General features: G+C 35.2%; 1 protein-coding gene and 1 non-coding gene across 2 annotated transcripts; both read right to left on the minus strand.

Annotated features, from left to right (window-relative positions):
- Window positions 1-516: 516 nt before the first annotated feature.
- On the minus strand, window positions 517-17792 carry LOC120157222. Its single transcript, XM_039168434.1, has 5 exons — window positions 17694-17792; window positions 17200-17281; window positions 16895-16961; window positions 611-726; window positions 517-539 (listed from the first exon to the last, which is right to left on the minus strand). The coding sequence occupies exons 1-5, from the start codon at window positions 17790-17792 to the stop codon at window positions 517-519; spliced, it is 387 nt and encodes a 128-aa protein (XP_039024365.1).
- Window positions 17735-17807, minus strand: TRNAA-UGC. Its single transcript has one exon. It is a non-coding gene; the product is annotated as a tRNA-Ala (tRNA).
- Window positions 17808-21357: the final 3550 nt, after the last annotated feature.

Raw genomic sequence — 21357 nt, forward strand, 5'->3', positions numbered from 1 at the left:
TAACTTGAATAAATGGAGAAAAAAACAGCCGTACATTAAATGTATATAGAACCATTAAATGTTTAAAGACAATGTTGAGATGCTATCAAACTCCAGACTTCCGTTAGCAATGAATGAATTGCAATCAGAATCTTCCACCAACTAGAAGTTTAAGAGCACCATTGTGCAGGGATGGAAAGTAGAAATGAAAAATACACAAAATCTGATTAAAGACACATGCATACTTATACAAAAGTCCTCCTATTGAGGGGTTCTGGTGCTCTGGATGCCACCCTACCCCCATATCACCTGATGCATTAATGGACACTGAAGGTTCAAGTTCACCTTGAAGTATGCTAAAATTTGTCTAAACGATATCATGTCCTGACAAAGAAATGCTTTTCCTAGTCGGTATCAGCATAGAATAACTCAAACTGAATTGAAGTTACATCATCTCCCCAGGAACTAGTAAATGGAAATTAGGTATGCGTATTTCTTCTTTCATTTGCATGTGTCTGTGTATACAATTTAAATAATTCACCAATGCAGGAAGACAAGCACTAAAAAAATTCACAACTTCATCAAGAAGTCATAGGCAACATGCTCATACAATTTTATTTAAAAAACTTACATTTCTTTATGTTTGTCCCCTCCTTCAGAAGCATTGTTGGAAGCTGAGTGAGAAAAATCATGATGCTTTTGAAATATGCCCCCCTGAAAAGCTCTAGTTTCGGGCAGTAATTCAATCTGTCAAAAAAACTGAAGAAAAGAGAAATAGATCATGGGAAAAGCTCAATAGTTATTCACTATATGTGAAATCTTCTTTTTTCAGATAAATAGCCAATACTGAAATCCGTTTCTTATCCCATCTGTAAAGTGCAATACCAACTATTTGTCTATCATTCTTCAATTTTTATACCAATACAAACTACAGATTTTTCATGCTTCAATGCATTCTGGCAAGTACCGTCACCTACAACTTATTAATATTCGGATTTCGTCAAATGTTGGTCAGTATGTGTCGTAACCGGTTTTCGTCCGGGCACGAAATATTTTACTTGGCGGGAAAAATGATGTGAATAAATATTTTTTTAAAATAATTTGGAGTCGCCATCGGCCTTTTGGGTCAGGTAGGTCGAATACCTAAAAATCATCTTTTAAAAGAGTTTTTAAGAAAACATCAGTTAAAAGATAAACTGATCTGCGTTTAACCAAAAATTCATTCTTTTTTATTAATAAAAAGGGATTCGTGGTCGGTTACGTTTAGGGAAGGATTAGCACCCCTACAACGCCCAAAATTGGTACTTTTAATTATAAATTGTCTCTATTATTAAAAATTAAAAAAATTCAAAATATATTTAATTCATAATTCTATTGTTTCAAATAATTTTAAGAAAATATATTAATATACATAAATAATATATTTACTTATTTAGAAATATCAGAAAAGGGCTTCTAGGTGTTTTAAGACAGCTCTTTTCTTTAATATTTAAAAATAAATATCAAAAACCTTTTATTTTAATATAGTAAGATATTTATTTATTCAAAAATATCAGAAAAGAGCTTCTAGGTACCTTAAGACAACTTTTCTTTGATATTAAAATAAATAAATATCAAAATATGATTATTTTTCTTAAAAATAATTTATAAAATTAAATTTATAAATAGGAAAATAGAATAAATAAATAAATATTATATATATTTATAAGACTATATATATTGACATAATTAATAAAAAATAATAATAATAATAGTAATGATAATTAAATATATATGAACATAAATATAAAGGTAACATATGATTAAATAATGTTTAAAATACAATTAAAACATGGTATGAAAAAATAAAAAATATAAAGCTTGTAAATGAAAATATTAAACTTAGGGACTAAATTATAATCTAATAAAATTAAATACCTAATTCATAATTAATTATTTAAAATTATAGGGATTAAACATGCTATTTTCCTTATTTATTAATTTGATGACTAATTTAAAACTATATAAAATTCGAATATCATATTAAAATAAATTAAAAATATATATACTCGGGATTAAAATATTATTTATTAAAATTAAAGGACTAAATATGATATTTATCTTAAATATATTATTAATACGGTAAATGGCTAAAATATAAATAAATAAAATGTAGAGACCGAATTAAAAGGATCAAAAATTTGATTTAGTGACTAAAAGGTAAAGATTACAAATTAAAGGGATGGCGGACGGGATTAATCTTTTGTTAATTACGGACATATCCCTCCCCAAAACGGCGTCGTTTGGGGAAGGCTTTAAATACCCAATCGGCCGGCCATTATGCCATCTTCCTCATTTCTTTCTTTTTTTTTCTTTCTGTGAGAGAGAAAACTCTCTCTGCTCTCTCCAAACTCTTCCCCGGAGAGAGAGCTGACCACCGGCCGGCAACCATGATCCGCCGCAAGTTCCGCCTCCGGTGGCCGGAAATTCCCAAATTTACCTAAAATAGAGATCTAAACGCTCTAAGACCGATTCCGGTCTTTATTTTCCCTAAAAACCCTTAGATTCCTGTAGATCTAATTTTTACCTTCGAAAAATGAGACTCCGGTGACGCTCGGGATTTCCGGTAATGAGCGAGGCTTCAAGGGTAAGTTCCTCTTCTTCTCTCGTTTCTGTTTTGGTCTGGTTGTTGGTTGCTGTTCGTATCTCTCTTTTTTGTTCTCTCTTCGTCTGTTTTTCTGTTGTTCTCCGTTGCTCTCTGTGGGTCTTTTCTTTCTTGCAGGTGGGGTGGCTTTTATAGCCACCACCGAGGCTCTCGTTGGACCGGTTCCAGAGATGAAAGGCCCGGTGAGTCACCATAGCTATGGTGGTGACTCACCATAGGGCTCAACGTGGGTAGCTTCGTGACGTTCTGGAGTGTCGGCAACGGCGGGATGAGACACCTGGAAGAGGTGGCGCCGCGTGGTCCCTAGGGTTATAATACCCTAGGGTTTTAAGCTGGAAGCATCTGGAGACCGTTGGATCAAGGCCAGATCCAACGGTGATGAGCTAAGGCGGCTGATGAGAAGATTCTGAAAACCCTAGAAGGGTTTTGGGTCATGTTTGGGCCTGGATGTAACCGGGTTGTAAATGGGCTTTGTAATTTTTAATAAATAATATATAATAATAATAATAATAATAATAATAATTTTAATAATAATAATAAGCTTAAATGAAAAAATTGATATCTACAGCTGCCCCTCTTTGCTCATCCTTGTGTTAACAAGAATAGAGCAAAGACGAAAAAGACAATAATTTTTTCATTTGGCTTCTTTTGAGCAGGATGGAAATGTTTGAAAACATCATGCACTGAAGGGCTTACAGATAACCCGAAGGTTTTGAAAACATCATGCACTGAAGGACTTACAGATGACCCGAAGGTTTTGAAAACATCATGCACTGAAGGACTTACAGATGACCCTAAGGCTTTGAAAACATCAAAAAGCTACCGAAGGCTTTTTGGAAACATCATGCACTGAAGGACTTACAGATGACCCGAAGGCTTTGAAAACATCAAAAAGCTCCCGAAGGCTTTTTGGAAACATCATGCACTGAAGGGCTTACAGATGACCCGAAGGTTTTGAAAACATCAAAAAGCTCCCGAAGGCTTTTTGGAAATCATGCACTGAAGGACTTACAGATGACCCGAAGGCTTTGAAAACATCAAAAAGCTCCCGAAGGCTTTTTGGAAACATCATGCACTGAAGGACTTACAGATGACCCGAAGGCTTTGAAAACATCAAAAAGCTCCCGAAGGCTTTTTGGAAACATCATGCACTGAAGGACTTACAGATGACCCGAAGGCTTTAAAAACATCAAAAAGCTCCCGAAGGCTTTTTGGAAACATCATGCACTGTAGGACTTACAGATGACCTGAAGGATTTGAAAACATCAAAAAGCTCCCGAAGGCTTTTTTGAAATATCATGCACTGAAGGACTTACAGATGACCCGAAGGCTTTGAAAACATCAAAAAGCTCCGAAGGCTTTTTGGAAACATCATGCACTGAAGGACTTACAGATGACCCGAAGGCTTTGAAAACATCAAAAGCTCCCGAAGGCTTTTTGGAAACATCATGCACTGAAGGACTTACAGATGACCCGAAGGCTTTGAAAACATCAAAAAGCTCCCGAAGGCTTTTGGAAACATCATGCACTGAAGGACTTACAGATAACCCGAAGGCTTTGAAAACATCAAAAAGCTCCGAAGGCTTTTTGGAAACATCATGCACTGAAGGACTTACAGATGACCCGAAGGCTTTGAAAACATCAAAAAGCTCCCGAAGGCTTTTTGGAAACATCATGCACTGAAGGACTTACAGATGACCCGAAGGCTTTGAAAACATCAAAAAGCTTCCGAAGGCTTTTTGGAAACATCATGCACTGAAGGACTTACAGATGTGAGAAATAGTTTACTAAGTAAGAAACTATGGAAATTGTTTTCTTACTATTCAACAATTTCATTTTCAGAAAAGATTGAATGAGAAACTATGGAAATCATTTTCTCATTATTTTTCAAAATAACATGTTGATTGGGTAACATGCCCCAATCTCAAGATAATACTCATTCTTGTGGATTGCGTCCATCTCTTCTTTAGATGTTTGCGGGATTCCTGTATTTTTGGTTTTGAATACCTTCTTCTTGTAAGGTATTTTTTTTCTTCTTCGTTCTTCCGAAGATCTGTAAAACTTCATGTTTGAATGCACTCAGATGTATCAATGTAATGCATTGTCTATTGTGTAAATGATATTCTTATGAATGCATGAATGTTGATGCAATCTTCATTTGACTTCAAAGTGGTGAACTTGGTCTTCCTCTAGTTCATCATTTATTGCCAGGGTTACCTCTGGATATCAATGTAGCAACTTATGCTATCAAGCTTGCATTTCTGCAGAATCATCTGATCAACTTGTATCTTTACTGTCTTCTTTGCTTCATGAAGGTCTCAGAAGAAATGTTTCATTTGTGGAACTCTTGCTGTAGTCAGAACTATGACCTTGATGTCCCATTTTGTCTTGGATAAAACCAATTTTCTTTGCTTGGACTTGTGTAGAAATTCCATAAAGCTTTCATTTTTGAAAAGAGAATCTATCATCTTTGAAGAGTGTAGATGTAGATATGCCTGACTCAACAGGGATTAATTAGGAGAGTAGAGTCTGATCTGATTTGACTCTTGAAACATATCACAAGGAAGATTTATTCCAATTCATTTCATGTCTCCACATATAATCAGATCTCGAATAAGGCAACTTGGACCATATAATGTCGAGATGCTTAACAACAACTTGTAGTTCAACCATAGTTGGCTCCACTAGTTTCTTATTGTTAAAATTTCTGCGTCCCTTCTGTGGAAAGAAATCTTCATTATATCTTGCTTCTAATCTTGGGGTTGAAGAAGACAGATTTCATCTTGGGTCAATAAATGGAAACCATATGATCGTAACATTGGTTCAGTATCCGAATAGCAGGTTCGTAAAACATTTAACAGTGCATTCATCCTTTCCTGTGGCTTCTGCTCAGATGTTCGTAAAACATTTGACAACACATTCATCCTTTTTTGTGGCTTCTGCTCAGCTGTTCTCAATCATTGAAGCTCTTTGCCTAGTGTTCAAAGCTTTTGAATGATGTCATAAGACCATTTGAGGAAAAAAAAACTCAGTGGGGATTCAAGTGTAATGTTGGTATGACCAAAAAGTTGGTCAAATTCACAAGATATGCTAGTGCTGAATTGAATAGGAGATACAACAAATCTTGATATCATCTTGGGTAAAGACAAATGTGATATTGATCACATTTTCTTCTATAATGATCTTTGTAGGAAGTAGAAACACATCAACTGTAGGATCAATGTACAGAAAGATATCCGTGGAATTTTTGCATCTGGGGATGAAATACAAATGATAAAACCAAAATAGATGAAAAATCAGTTCATCTTGACTAGCAATGATGATCCCCATGAGGTCCAATTTTGACAATGAATTGTTGTAGGTACTTGTAGCTTTATTTGTGCCCCAAATCTATTTATCTTGAATACTCTCATTCTGGTGTCACTAAACAGTAGTGTTATCAGGTAACTGGAATTCTCTTCATGTTGTCACAAATTTAAGAAATACTCAATCATTCTGACATAAATGTCTGAAATGAGGTGACCATTTTCTGTATCTGGAGGGGTCTAGTCAGACAGTGAAGTAAAAATAGCTTGGTAATCCGTTCCAGGCTGACACAGTGGCTTATCATCTTTCAGTGAAAAACATCTCTGAAATATACTTTTCTGTGGGAGAGAAACCAATTTATGCAAACAATAATCTGATGCAATGGCAAAACTACATATTCAATGGTACAAGCTCATCAAAAATCCGCACCCATGCAACATGTTGAATCTGATAACAACTCATCTGATTATGAAGCGATCTTTCAGGATGATTTCATATATATTGATAGTTCTTCTGATATCGAGGAAATCATGAATTCTGATTTTGATGAGGAGAGTAAACTGTTATACTTGACAAAAATGGGATTCTCAGAGGCTGAAGCTTCAATAACCATGGAGAGATGTGGTTCAGATTCATCAATTGCAGAATTGACAGATTTTATGTGCTGATCAAATGGCTAAGGTTACTGACGCACTTCTTATGGTAGAAGATAGGAAGCCATTATGCAATAATCCCAATTACAAGCAAAGGCGAAACTTGGGCTATGATTTGTGGAAAAGAAAGAAGCAAAGGAAGCTTGAAAAGAATCTTCTTAATGAAGATGATCATGCAGTTCATCTTTCAATTCCAATGATCAGTTCTGGGGTTCTTACCGAATCAGATCAGATAACTCAAAGAACACTTCCAGAAGATGCTATTGGGTCTCCTTATTTCTACTATGAGCAAATTCATCTTTTAAATCCAATGATTGGTTTTGGAGTTCATACCAAACCAGATCAGATAACTTAAAGAACACTTCCAGAAGATGCTATTGAGTCTTCTTATTTCTACTATGAGCAAATTCATCTTTTAAATCCAATGATTGGTTTTGGAGTTCATACCAAACCAGATCAGATAACTTAAAGAACACTTCCAGAAGATGCTATTGAGTCTTCTTATTTCTACTATGAGCACGTGGCACTTGCTCCAGTTAATGTTTGGACTGGAATATCACAGTACTTTTTCGATGTAGAGCCAGAATTTATAGATTCGAAGCATTTTCATGCTACTACACTGAAAAGGGCTATATTCATAATCCTGCCAATTGAGAACAGATTTTCTCTTATTCTGCTTCCTCCATGTGCTGATGCTTTTCCATTGACAAAGAAATGATGGCCTTCCTGGGATCCAAGAACAAAGTTGAACTGTTTATAAACATGTACAGGAAGTGCCAAATTGACAGAAAGGATCTGTAAGGCTCTTGAAGCTTATGACAATGAGCCACCTTCGAGTGTCCAGAATTATGTTCTTGATGAGTGCTGAAAATGGAATCTGGTATGGGTTGAAAAGAATAAAATTGTTCCACTTGAATCTGATGAGGTGGAAATGCTTTTAGGTTTCCCTAAAAACCATACACAAGGATCTGTATAGAGACATGTTCCATGGTGGTATCAATGTCCTGTCACTTTTCTCTGGGATCAATGATGCAGAAGTTGCCTTTTACTATCTTGGCATACTTTTGAAAACAGATGTGCAAGAACTGAATGATGATCGGTTGGAGCAATTGATGAATAGTTTTGTCGAATTCGACCTTGTTGTAAGTGGCATCCAGCGTAACAACCTTACTGGAAGAAATAAACATCATTGTGATGGGCTTGAAGATTTTTGTTGGTGCATTTACTTGCAATGATTGCTACAACAAACTGTCTCTTCTGCTGCTTCAATATGTCCCACTCTTTTCGAATTATGGAACGGTTTAGTTGACAGTAAAATTTATCATATTCAACTTTTGGAATCCTGTAACCAATGTTACCCTATATAAAAGGCCTATAAGGGTAGATTCTGTTCCAATGTCTTATTCTGTGCCATAAGTCCTCAAATTCAGCAATCTTCTGAAGGACATAATGAATATCATCTTGACAAAGAAAATGATCAGCATAAAAGAAGTAGCAATAATGTATCAAGACTTGAGCCAGCATCACGGTATAACCAGAGTGCAGGTAGTGACTTGTTCATGGCTTTATGATGTAATCTTCTAGAGAACATGAATTGATGGTTGGGGAAAATAATCTTTCTGGTGATACTTATCGCCCTCAGCATGAGATAAACGATAATGTTTCTTGATGAATTGCTAATGTCATAGGAGAGTGTCACAAGTTCAATTCTCCAGACTTTCTGGCTTCTTGGACCACTTGCCTTCAAAAATATGAAGCGCTTCATTCTTCTGGCTTCGTTCATTCTTTTTCTACAACAGAGGTAGAATAAGCAACAATTGCTTTAAGGACTTTCCTCATTTGAGACTGTCCTGTTTGAAAATGTTTTTTCCTCCTTTGTTTATTGAAAGACTTTTACAAAGTATTGCCCTTCTTAGGTTCACAATAGAATCAGATCATAAACAATGAGTTTAATGACTATCAAATAAATCAACTACACTTTTAAATCATTCAAAAATCATAATCCTATGGCAAGTGTCAAAATTATTGACTGATTTGAGGTGTAGGTTGATTTTGGTAAAGTAGGTTCTTTCAAGTTGGTTCAGTATGTCGCTTCGGGCTTCCACTAACTTGAAGAAATGGTTGGTATGCTCATCTTGTAGAGATGCTTCTCGTTTCCAGAATCTCAGGAACGTTTTTGAGATGTGTAGTGCTTCATTTAAGAGCTTAAGATCATCTCTTATGTCGTTTGTTGCACCATTCAATATTCGAGCCGCCTTTTCAGGTTTTCAACTCGAATCCTCCTTTGGTTCTAAGATGTTATTTAAAAATTTATATCTTGAACCTTCCTTTTATCATTTTTCATATCATGCATTAAAGATTTTAAAAACCAATTTTTGCAAATAAAAATCAATCTTGAGATGCGGAATGAATTCTGAAGATATTCTCTTTTACTTAGAAATCTATGTACGATTAAAATGGACTTTTCAGGTACATAACGTAGGCCATGGCTTATGGTTATGAAAAAAAAGAATAAAAAAGGCCCAAATAAGTGTTTAAGGGTCATCAAACCAAGGATCAATTCATTCTGATGCCATCAATCTTGTTTTGTTTGACTTGGATCTGTCTTGCTGGGGAATTTTCCATCAAATGGATCCCTCTAGACTGCCAAATTTTGGATTCATTTCCATTTTATCATATCTCCAGCATTTCTTGCTCTTCTTGTTTGTACTTGATCAACCTTGTAACTTGAGGCTCAATAAATCACTCATCTTGATTCAATTTTCTTTTTTCTTCTTCTCTTTTTTTTCTTCTTTCTTTGTTGGATAAGTATAATACTTCAATTGCTTTGAGCACCTCCTTTTCCTTTTGCATTTTGGAGGTTTTCCATTATTCTTGATTGGATTGATCTTCAAGCACTCTTGCCCCCCAATGTAGAGGGTGATCCTTGGTTAGGGTTGAATTAGAAGAAACATTATTCAGGCTCAAATGGGGACAACCAAGGATATATATATATATAAAAGGATAAATGAAACAATGCCGTTCATCATCTCATATACAGAAACCTTTGTAAAAAGAGGTATCCACAGGGGGATGAATATTCAAGATTAACTTTATTTACATGAAAAATGTAATTAATGCATGATATATTTATTTCAATCAATCACTTTCCCCTTCTTCTTTGAGTATACCCTAATCACTCGAAATTATCATCAATGAGTTGGTCCATGATGCCTCATCTCGTCTCTTCTTGCAGTAAGATTCACGGATAATTGAAAGTTTGATTCTTTTGAGGTCTTTTGGTTTATGATGGTTTTGTGTTCGAAAAGACAAATGTGTGACTTTTGAAGTCATGTATATGGTGGAAGGTAGTATCATCAATCAATCGACTCTACCCGAGAAGGTAAACATCTAGTGTTTGTGTCTCAAAAACAGGTAGAGACATTTCTTCAGAGTCTCAGATAAATGTAGTGTCAGGATTTGATTTGAGTAATTGGCATTGGATGGGATATTGAAGATATAATTTTACCACTTGCCAATAGATCTATAACTCTTGAAAAATTAAAAGAACATTTAATCTACTTGATACTCAATAATCACAAGATTAAAATTTGACTCCTTGCTCATAACCATAAAAGAAACACCTATTTATTTATTGCCAAAAGGAAAGGAACAAAAAAAACAAGTTCAAACAAGATGCTGAAAATAGAAAGTACTACAGTGGTAGATAACACTTCCACTTGTTTATACATCATGCCTCCTCTAATGTTGGATGTATATTTGGACCAGGGTCATTATCCTTATTTGCCCCCCATTTTTTTTGATCATTTCTTGTGTTAGGACTCTTTTGTCAACAAGCATCTCTATTTCTTTCAACAGTGGCCTACAATTGCTTGTAGAATGCCCTTTTACCCCCAAGTGGAAATTACAAACACTATTTTGATCATAACTATGAGCAGAAGGGTTTGATGTCATTTTAGTTGGTCTTGGTGTGATGTATTGACCTTTAACCAAATGAGGATACAAGTCTGAAATGGAAGTTTGGAACACTTCCAAAGTTTTTCTTGATCGTATGACTTTCTTTGGTCGATCTGAACAGTTACTTGCTCTTTTTCTTTTGTAATTACGAGGACTCTGGATGCAACATTCATTCACATGATCATCTTTTGCTTTTTGATCCATCGGGCTCTTGGATATGACTTTTGAGTTTTCTTCATTGATTACATTCTCAATTAAATCTCCAGTTGTCACAAGATTCTCGAATTCCTTTGTCGGATTTGCCTGCATCAACTCGTGGAAAGGAGCGGGAAGGGAATCACGAAACATACGTGATATCTCTTCTTCTATCATGGGAGGTTGAACTTGTGCTGCCACTCCTCTCCATCTTAGGGCATATTCTTGAAATCTTTCATTGGTTTTCTTCTTTATTCTTCGAAGATCCATACGTGTTGGAGCTAAGCCTTTAATATACCGATATTGTCTCAAAAATGCATCAGCTAGATCTACCCATCTCTTGATCTGTTCTTGGGTCAACTGATTGTACCAGACTACTGTTGGGCCAACAAGACTATCATGGAAAGAGTGAATTAACAGGTCATCAGAATTTAAATATCCTCCCATTTTTCTGCAAAACATTCTCAAATGGATTAAGGGACAACTGGTGCCATCATATTTCTCAAAATCAGTCATTTTGAATTCATGGGGAATAATCAAATCTGGAATCAAGCTGAGCTCTCTTGCTTCTAATTCTTTGTGGTAGGCACTAACATCTTTCATGTTTCTGATTGCTTTCTCTGTTCTCTTGACTTTCTCCTCATATTGTGAATAATTAATGAGGCTATTCTTTGAGTTTGAGTGGGATGCCCCAGGGTATGTTATCTTTCTCGACTCTTCAATCTGATAGCACGATTTCTCTATAGCAGTTGTATCTTCTTTATCAGATTCCATTCTCTGGATAATTTGATCTGATCCATCTGGTACTGAATCTGAAACTTCTTTCCTTGTATCCCGAGGTAACCCTGTCAATGGTTCTGACCAATGGTCTTGTAGTCCCTCATAAGATTGCTCCATTGTTTTCATGATGATGGTACAGTAAAATAAATGAATGATCTTGGTTTTTACTGTTACAGAAACCTTTCATGAATTATTTATATGTTTTTATAATTAAAGTACATGACAGTATTTAAATAAAAATGTGAAAAATGCATAAATGAAAAATAAGAATGAAAAATGTGCAATTCAAAGATATAAAAATACAAAATGAAAATGCACAGATACAAAATGTAAATGCATGTATGAAAAGGTGTTACTTAAGAGTGATCATCTTAGAACAGATTTCATTGAACACAAAAGCTTCAGTACATCAAACAAAACTTTTACATGTAGGGGACAACTTTTAATCCTAACTTCAACAAAACTTTACATATAGGGAATAACTTTCCCATTTTCTTCTCTAAAACCAAGTTAGATTATCAGCTCATGGGCCATATTGCTTGTCTGGACTGCAGCTTCTTCCATGACATTCTGGGGTTCTTTCATCTCCTATGTTTAATTCTTGGAGTTGATCATTTTCCTTTGCGAGAGAACATTTTGTGTTCAAAAAGTTTTTGGAGAAGATCTTCATGTATGTTGCAACTCTTTTTCAATTTGGTGACCCCTGATATCCACTCTTCTGGGGTGTTTCCTATACCAGCATTTTGAAAGGCTTGACTGACCTTCTGGAAATCTTCATGTATGGTTTCCATTTTGGTGTTCAATTTATCGTTTTCAATCTTCAAATGACGTATTTGAGCTTCAAACCTCAGCAAATCTTCTTCTCTCTGGGCGCCCCTACTGATATTCTTACCTTTGAAGACTTTTGGTATTAATCTATCAGGACCCTTAGTTACCAAACTAGGTCAATCATTTATCATAAATTGTAAGATTCCATGATCCAAAAGACTTTGGACTCGGCGTTTGAATGCAAGACGATTCTCGATGGTATGTCCTTGAGCTCCGGTATGATATTCACAATGAACGTTGATGTCATACCAATTTGGATACGGAGGTTGGAATGGTTTTATATAATATGGATCTACTTCTCGTGCTTCAAGTAACTTTTCATACAACTCTTTATATGATATGGGGATAGTATCAAGATGAGAACCACCTTTTGTCTTAGATTGAACCTGAGTTTTAGTCATTGGGAGCAGACCAAACTTTGATGATTTCTGATCACATGATTTCTTCTCATCTCTGAGAGCTTTTACAGTGGTCACCATTTCTTTGGTATTTCCAGACGATTTGTGAATACGAATGATGATTGTCTGTAATTTCTCAATTTGGTTAGGATCAGAATTCCCTTGCATATCTGAAATTGCAGGATTATCTTTATTAAGTTTTCTCTCTTTCTGTGCAGGAATCTCTTCTCTTTTGGCCAAAACAGATATTCTATCCATCATTTTGGACACCTGCTCTCTTATTTCTCGTATCTCCTTTTGCTCTTCAATGGGCATACAATCTTTGGGTGCATAGCTTTTCTCTATCTTCAGAGTTCCCTCAGGATGTTTTTTCTTGGCCGCATCAGATTTTGTTTGATCATAGAACTTTTTGTCCATTTATGATTTCTTTCTAATTTGATGAACAGTCTTTTCAGTTAACACCTTTTGGTCATGATCATGCAATGCAAACAACAGAAAATAATTTAAACAAATTAGAGCAAAAATAACATACATGGGAAAATAAGAAAAAATGAAATGGTTAATACCAACTAATTGAAAGAAAAAATTTATTTATCATGGCATATAATAAATCCTAACCTCATGCTTTCTAGTTCCATGCTTTGTTTGGAAAAATTAACCTAACCGCATGATTTCTAGTTCGCATGCATTTATTCAGGGAGAAAAATAATAATAAATTAAATAAATTAAAAGCAGAGCTTATTTCTCCTTTGTGTACACCTATGAACAGAGGTTCAGTACTGTCTTAGATTAGGTGAATTTCTAGGGTTTATTATATGCAGAATTTCAGTTCTAGGAGTAAAGGTACTCGAATTGTCCTTGTTGATGTCCCCTTGGGCTGCCAACCCTCAATCCTAGTCCATCACAGACTTAAGCGGATCGAGTTCAAGTCGAGAGGACACATTTCTCTATGCCTGACACGAAGAATAAATTCTCACGAAGACATAGAGCATATGAACCCTGAAAGTTACTTGCTAGGTCTGACACGGAGAATAAATTCTCACGAAGACGTCGCTTTCACTCCCACTTAAAAAGGACAAACTCAATTATAGAGCTTTATGTTATGCAATGCAAGTGTTGTGTGTGAGGAGAAATATTCAAATCTATAACAAACAAATAAATAATGAAATTTAAAACTTGAAAATAAAATAATAAATATAATAAATATTATGAAAATAATAAATAATAAAAAAATTGAAATAAAAGAAAAAATTAAATAAATGATTTTTTTTAATTTCTAATTAGTAGAGACAATTTATAATTGATTTTAAAAGTTTGACAACTGAATCCCCAGCAGAGTCGCCAAGCTGTCGTAACCGGTTTTCGTCCGGGCACGAAATATTTTACTTGGCGGGAAAAATGATGTGAATAAATATTTTTTTAAAATAATTTGGAGTCGCCATCGGCCTTTTGGGTCAGGTAGGTCGAATACCTAAAAATCATCTTTTAAAAGAGTTTTTAAGAAAACATCAGTTAAAAGATAAACTGATCTGCGTTTAACCAAAAATTCATTCTTTTTTTATTAATAAAAAGGGATTCGTGGTCGGTTACGTTTAGGGAAGGATTAGCACCCCTACAACGCCCAAAATTGGTACTTTTAATTATAAATTGTCTCTATTATTAAAAATTAAAAAAATTCAAAATATATTTAATTCATAATTCTATTGTTTCAAATAATTTTAAGAAAATATATTAATATACATAAATAATATATTTACTTATTTAGAAATATCAGAAAATGGCTTCTAGGTGTTTTTAAGACAGCTCTTTTCTTTAATATTTAAAAATAAATATCAAAAACCTTTTATTTTAATATAGTAAGATATTTATTTATTCAAAAATATCAGAAAAGAGCTTCTAGGTACCTTAAGACAACTTTTTTCTTTGATATTAAAAATAAATAAATATCAAAATATGATTATTTTTCTTAAAATAATTTATAAAATTAAATTTATAAATAGGAAAATAGAATAATAAATAAATATTATATATTTATAAGACTATATATATTGACATAATTAATAAAAAATAATAATAATAATAGTAATGATAATTAAATATATATGAACATAAATATATAAAGGTAACATATGATTAAATAATGTTTAAAATACAATTAAAACATGGTATGAAAAAATAAAAAATAATAAAGCTTGTAAATGAAAATATTAAACTTAGGGACTAAATTATAATCTAATAAAATTAAATACCTAATTCATAATTAATTATTTAAAATTATAGGGATTAAACATGCTATTTTCCTTATTTATTAATTTGATGACTAATTTAAAACTATATAAATTCGAATATCATATTAAAATAAATTAAAAATATATACTCGGGATTAAAATATTATTTATTAAAATTAAAGGACTAAATATGATATTTATCTTAAATATATTATTAATACGGTAAATGGCTAAAATATAAATAAATAAAATGTAGAGACCGAATTAAAAGGATCAAAAATTTGATTTAGTGACTAAAAGGTAAAGATTACAAATTAAAGGGATGGCGGACGGGATTAATCTTTTTGTTAATTACGGACATATCCCTCCCCAAAACGGCGTCGTTTGGGGAAGGCTTTAAATACCCAATCGGCCGGCCATTATATGCCATCTTCCTCATTTCTTTCTTTTTTTTTCTTTCTGTGAGAGAGAAAACTCTCTCTGCTCTCTCCAAACTCTTCCCCGGAGAGAGAGCTGACCACCGGCCGGCAACCATGATCCGCCGCAAGTTCCGCCTCCGGTGGCCGGAAATTCCCAAATTTACCTAAAATAGAGATCTAAACGCTCTAAGACCGATTCCGGTCTTTATTTTCCCTAAAAACCCTTAGATTCCTGTAGATCTAATTTTTTACCTTCGAAAAATGAGACTCCGGTGACGCTCGGGATTTCCGGTAATGAGCGAGGCTTCAAGGGTAAGTTCCTCTTCTTCTTCGTTTCTGTTTTGGTCTGGTTGTTGGTTGCTGTTCGTATCTCTCTCTTTTTTGTTCTCTCTTCGTCTGTTTTTCTGTTGTTCTTCGTTGCTCTCTGTGGGTCTTTTCTTTCTTGCAGGTGGGGTGGCTTTTATAGCCACCACCGAGGCTCTCGTTGGACCGGTTCCAGAGATGAAAGGCCGGTGAGTCACCATAGCTATGGTGGTGACTCACCATAGGGCTCAACGTGGGTAGCTTCGTGACGTTCTGGAGTGTCGGCAGCGGCGGGATGAGACACCTGGAAGAGGTGGCGCCGCGTGGTCCCTAGGGTTATAATACCCTAGGGTTTTAAGCTGGAAGCATCTGGAGACCGTTGGATCAAGGCCAGATCCAACGGTGATGAGCTAAGGCGGCTGAGAGAAGATTCTGAAAACCCTAGAAGGGTTTTGGGTCATGTTTGGGCCTGTATGTAACCGGGTTGTAAATGGGCTTTGTAATTTTTAATAAATAATATATAATAATAATAATAATAATAATAATTTTAATTTTAATAATAATAATAAGCTTAAATGAAAAAATTGATATCTACAGTATGTTTACCAGATTTCTCGCATACCTGTAATTCAAGTTTTGGTGCTATATTCCTAACCCACTGACAAATCTCCAAATTGTTACTATAACTGAAACTAATCAAATCATTCCATCCCTTTACAAAACAAATTTACTGCCACTCTATTTCTTCCGTAGATAATATAGGAGAACACTCTTTCCACTTGAAAACCAATCTGCAAAATGTTGTCAACTAGCTCATCTAAAACCACAATTTACATGAACAGCAAATATATCATCCTAAAGACTGTCCACAGATGAATCGACCTAATTATCATGAGGGCAAGGCTTGATTGTGTCATTAGCGCATTGATTAGTGCAGTTAATGCATTTCATCTCCTAAAAGTCATAGGGTATCCACCATAGGGTAACGTACTTATCTCCATCATTCAAGATGATTAATAGGGTAACGTACATGTCATAATCACTATATTAACTTTGAACGTTGTGCACAACAACCGATAGGAGAGTAAACTATAATTCATGTCCTGGAATGCTCTTAGTGACAAAATATATATGATGCATGTCAAATTATATTTGTATCATTTTGAAAGAAAATGAAAAAAAGATGAAAATAATAACCACTGACCGGAGAACGCTGGTATTGTCCACAGGGCCCTTGTCTAAATCTTGTTCTAGAGATACAAGTATACCCCCTATAGAAAAGAATGCAATTTGGAGTCAAGTCAGTAAATGAAAAATCATTTCATTCAAATCAAGCATTGGCAAGAACCCGCAACAAAATACCATTCTAAGAAAAGCAAAATGGCCTGCTTATAAACTACAAGGGAGTCTCATTTTTCTTATTAAGAACAAGCTCTAAATATTTATAATGTCAATTTCCCATAGAATCAAACCGTAACAAATGAACACAAATTGAGAGTAGTAACAAACCTCTGCATAGTTCTTTGGCAATCCAAAATCCAACTCTAGAAAGCCTAGGAATTAACATAGTTTGATGTTGTAAAACAGAACCCTGTTTAAAGGAGAAAACATAAATATGCTTAGAAACTTGAGAAACATCAAACTGTTAACAAATATATGAAATATCCAATTCCAAGAGAACTAGCTTTTGAAGCTAATCAGTCAATAAAGTTCAACTGAGTATTCAGCAATCAGGTAAGATGCTGCTTATTCATACCGATGCACACTTAAATATCCAGAAAGCTGAAATAACGATAAGTTCAATCGAGAAACGAACTTCAGAAAAAAAATATATATACATTTTTTACAAGGAGATGAACAGAGGAAATTGGAACCAAGTTTGGGCCAATCGAAGTAGGATTTTAGTACGAGTGATCCAACTGGGTCTTTCGAGTAAATAATATGCGCCGCAGAGAGAGACGAGAATTCAAGGAAGAAAGAAGAGAGTTTGAGAGCAAACCAACCATAGCAAAACTGAAAACGACTGTGTGGAGGAAAAACGACTTGGAGATGCGGGGGATCGAACCCCGTGCCTCTCGCATGCAAAGCGAGCGCTCTACCATTTGAGCTACATCCCCTCGTTTCTATTTTTATAATATATAATATATATAAATCATTTAATTTTTACTGTTTACGTATATGTTTATTTAATTATTTAGTCTGCCATAAACATGTTTATAACCTGAAGTAAAACATGACAAAATGGATAAGATAATATGTTGGAAAAGAAAATGTTCACACAGTGTATCTTGAGAATTTTTTTTTTGGATACGGATGAATGTTATAGCATAATGGAAAGACATATGGAGCATTATGTGTTTTTAGCTTGATTGTGGTTCGTGGAAGACACATGGCTTGTAAAGTGTCTTCAACTTTTTCAAACATGACGCATGGAAACGTAAAACAAAGGAAAAATGACAGGTCATGTGGACGTATTGTGATCCATGCGTCTTTCTTAAAAAAATTGAAGACATTGTGTTCTCAACATCTTCAAGTGGCACTGTAACAAATACCCTACTTCAACAAACAATTCGCGAGGGATGCTACATGATAATTTTTTTTCCACAATGTTAAATTATTTAATGAAAAATCAATCGATAAATTATAGGATAATGCATATTCAAAATCTTTTACGTTACAACAACAATGATATCAATCGAATTAAGATTGAATAAATAAAATATATAATATATTAACTTCAAAGGTAATATTTTCGTTAATTAAAATATTTAATTATTACATTATTAGTCGTTTAGACTTCTAGTTGATTTTAATTAGAAAAGATAATTTAAATTTGTGATATTTTAGATCATTTAAATTTAACAGTCTTAACTTATACTTTATGTTCAAGTGATTTATGGTTAAGACCATTTAAGTTTAATACTTAACTAATTTGATTCTAGTTCATTACCTTTTGAATCAAATAAGATCAATCTGAAGTAACTAATTGCTAGAGTATTATTTAATTAAAGATTAATAATATTAAAAATGATATGTTAATATTGTAAATAGTATTTAAAATAGTATTGTATTAAATTCAAAACATACAAACATTGCTCTAAACTACTTAAAAAATATTGAGAGAAAGAGAAATGGCAGTTTTCTCTCACGGCCCTCTGCATGGCGGCGGGTGACACAGTCACTGGTCGAGTATTTTCTGTTCCGGTACAGGTTCACGTTGCGGTTTTTTCCATTGGTCACCTTGAGGCTGTCCGTTCTGACAGTCTCTTTATCATATATTTCCGGATCATTTCTGTAGATTATTCGGCTTTACGTTCTACGGTATATGCAACTGGCGCCTGTAGTTCTTTCTCTTTTTGCATTACTGCCTTGTCTTCCAGTAATTATTGTTCTTCCATTCTGGTTGCTTTCTTCATGTTGGTTGAGCTGTACAAAATTCCTTGGTCAGTTGGGATTGATGTATGGGTTGCATGTGCCATGCACAAGTCATGGGTGGTTACAATACGGTTCCAGTATTCACTTTGCATAACTTCCTCCTTTCCGTTCATACATAGTCCAGTGGTTACAAGGGCGGTTCTCTGGATTTTTTTGCTTTGGTAGTCGGCTTCTTTTGGAGATTATGGCGGAGGAAGTTGAGAAACTATTTGCTGGTCTGAATTTCACGTCTGACGAAACAACAGATATTCCTCTCCCGGGTGATCCCACAGACCTCCCTCCCAGTGTGATTGCCCACTGGTTGATTGGTCGGGTTTTGGCCGAACTCCCTTGATGTGGATGCTCTTATGCGTGTCTTCCGCGCTATCTGGGGAACAAACCGATTGGTTGACGTATCTTCTCTGGGTGATTCCACTTTCCTGTTCAAATTGTCGTCTAACTCTGCAGTGGAATTTGTAACCTCTAGGGCACCATGGACTTTTAATGGGGATTTGGTTGCGTTACATCGTTATGACCCGTCTCGTGGACTTGGCGAGTATGATTTTCATTCTCTGTCTATTTGGGTTCGTATATATGATTTACCTTTGGGCTGGATGAATGCACGGGTGGGCGCTTCGATTGCTAATCGGCTTGTTGAAGCGGTAGCCGTGGATCTTCGTACTGGTGCGGGTCGTCTGGGATCATATCTTCGTATTCGGGTGAATATTGATATCCGCAAGCCTTTGCGACGATGTGTATCGCTGGGTACCCGTCCTAATGGGAAGCCACGACTGTGCATTCTGAAATATGAACGGCTACCAACTTTCTCCTTTCGGTGTGGTATAGTGGGTCATTTGTATTCTACATGCACTCTCCCAGGTTCAACGGCTACGGATAAAATAGAATATGGGGAATGGTTACGTGTTTCGCTCCCTGGAGCATCTGGTTCTACTGTTCGTGACAGGCCTTGCATTGTCTCCCTACTACCATCATCATCTGTTTTGCCAGTTACCTGTGATTCTAATCCTGACAATTCTGTATCGGGTACCCTCCACTAGTCTTCTTCATCCACTTCTCGGGCTTCCAAGCGACTTCCACCGTGTCAACCTGACACTACTTTAATTTCTGCTCTTAAGAAGGCACGCTCTCGACCTCCTCTTCCTGTGGTGGCTTCTACACCTAATGATTTGGCGGCGACTGGTGACCAGCCCCGCCAGGGATTATGAATATCATTTGTTGGAACTGTCGGGGGCTTGGGAACCCCCAGACAGTCCGATCACTAGAGCTTCTGGTAGCTCGGAAAGGACCCGCCCTCTTATTCCTTTGTGAAAGTCGTCTTCGTCACCACCGTTTTGACTACTTGAAGCATCGTTTGGGGATGGAGGGTTGCTTATATGTTGATAGTAGTTCTAATTGTTCTGGTTTATTGTTATTTTGGGATTCGTCTATTACTGTTACTTTCCTCTCCTTTTCGGACTTGCATATTGATGTTGTTGTCGAGTGTGGTTCTGATAAGTTCCGCTTTACAGGATTATACGGTCATAGTGATCGGGATTGCCACTCTGAGACTTGGGCTCTTATTGATCGTCTTCACCATTCCTCTCATCTTCCATGACTAGTAGGTGGAGATTTTAATGAAATTTTACTTGATTAAGAGAAAGCCGGTGGACGTATGCGATTACGTGGTGATATGGAGGCCTTCCGTGTTGGAAATAAAACACTCACACAAACAACTTTTATTTAAACTCAAACAAATATTACAAGAGCACTCTCACTCAAAAACAAGAACTACAACTCACTCTTATAAGACTTTGCTTTTTCACTCACTTAGAAGCTCTTAATTTTTCTTGATGCTTAAAACTAAAATGGGAAGGGGTATTTATACTACTCAAGAACAATCTTACACCACACAAATAAACTAATTTAAACCATTACAAATTCAACAAATATCTAACTCTCACCTAACTAAATTGATGACATCATTACTTAAATGATGTAAGCAATGACATCTTTAATTAAATGATGTAAGTAATGACATCAATTTAGTTTGGGTTTGGGTTTAGGCTCCCATAATGGATCAAGTTTATGATCCAACACCCCCCCTTAAACTTGATCTCGTGACCCCTAGTAGGTTCCTTAATCTTAAGAAGTCTTCGCTGGTCAGTGGCTTGGTAAAAATATCAACAACTTGATCTTTTGACTTCACGTATTCAACTTCCATATCTTTTCTTGCAACACACTCCCTTATATAGT

Source organism: Hibiscus syriacus, unplaced genomic scaffold, assembly GCF_006381635.1.
Source record: "Hibiscus syriacus cultivar Baekdansim isolate YM2019G1 unplaced genomic scaffold, ASM638163v2 tig00111238_pilon, whole genome shotgun sequence".
NCBI lineage: Eukaryota > Viridiplantae > Streptophyta > Magnoliopsida > Malvales > Malvaceae > Hibiscus > Hibiscus syriacus.

Excerpts from the sequence above, each read along its gene's own strand:
- LOC120157222 (XM_039168434.1), bottom strand. The coding sequence starts at position 17,792 with ATGGTAGAGCGCTCGCTTTGCATGCGAGAGGCACGGGGTTCGATCCCC. Across the intron at positions 16,962-17,199 it reads TGCCAAAGAACTATGCAGAG|GGGGTATACTTGTATCTCTA; the intron begins GTTTGTTACTAC and ends TCTTTTCTATAG. Across the intron at positions 727-16,894 it reads GACAATACCAGCGTTCTCCG|ATTGAATTACTGCCCGAAAC; the intron begins GTCAGTGGTTAT and ends TTTTTTTGACAG.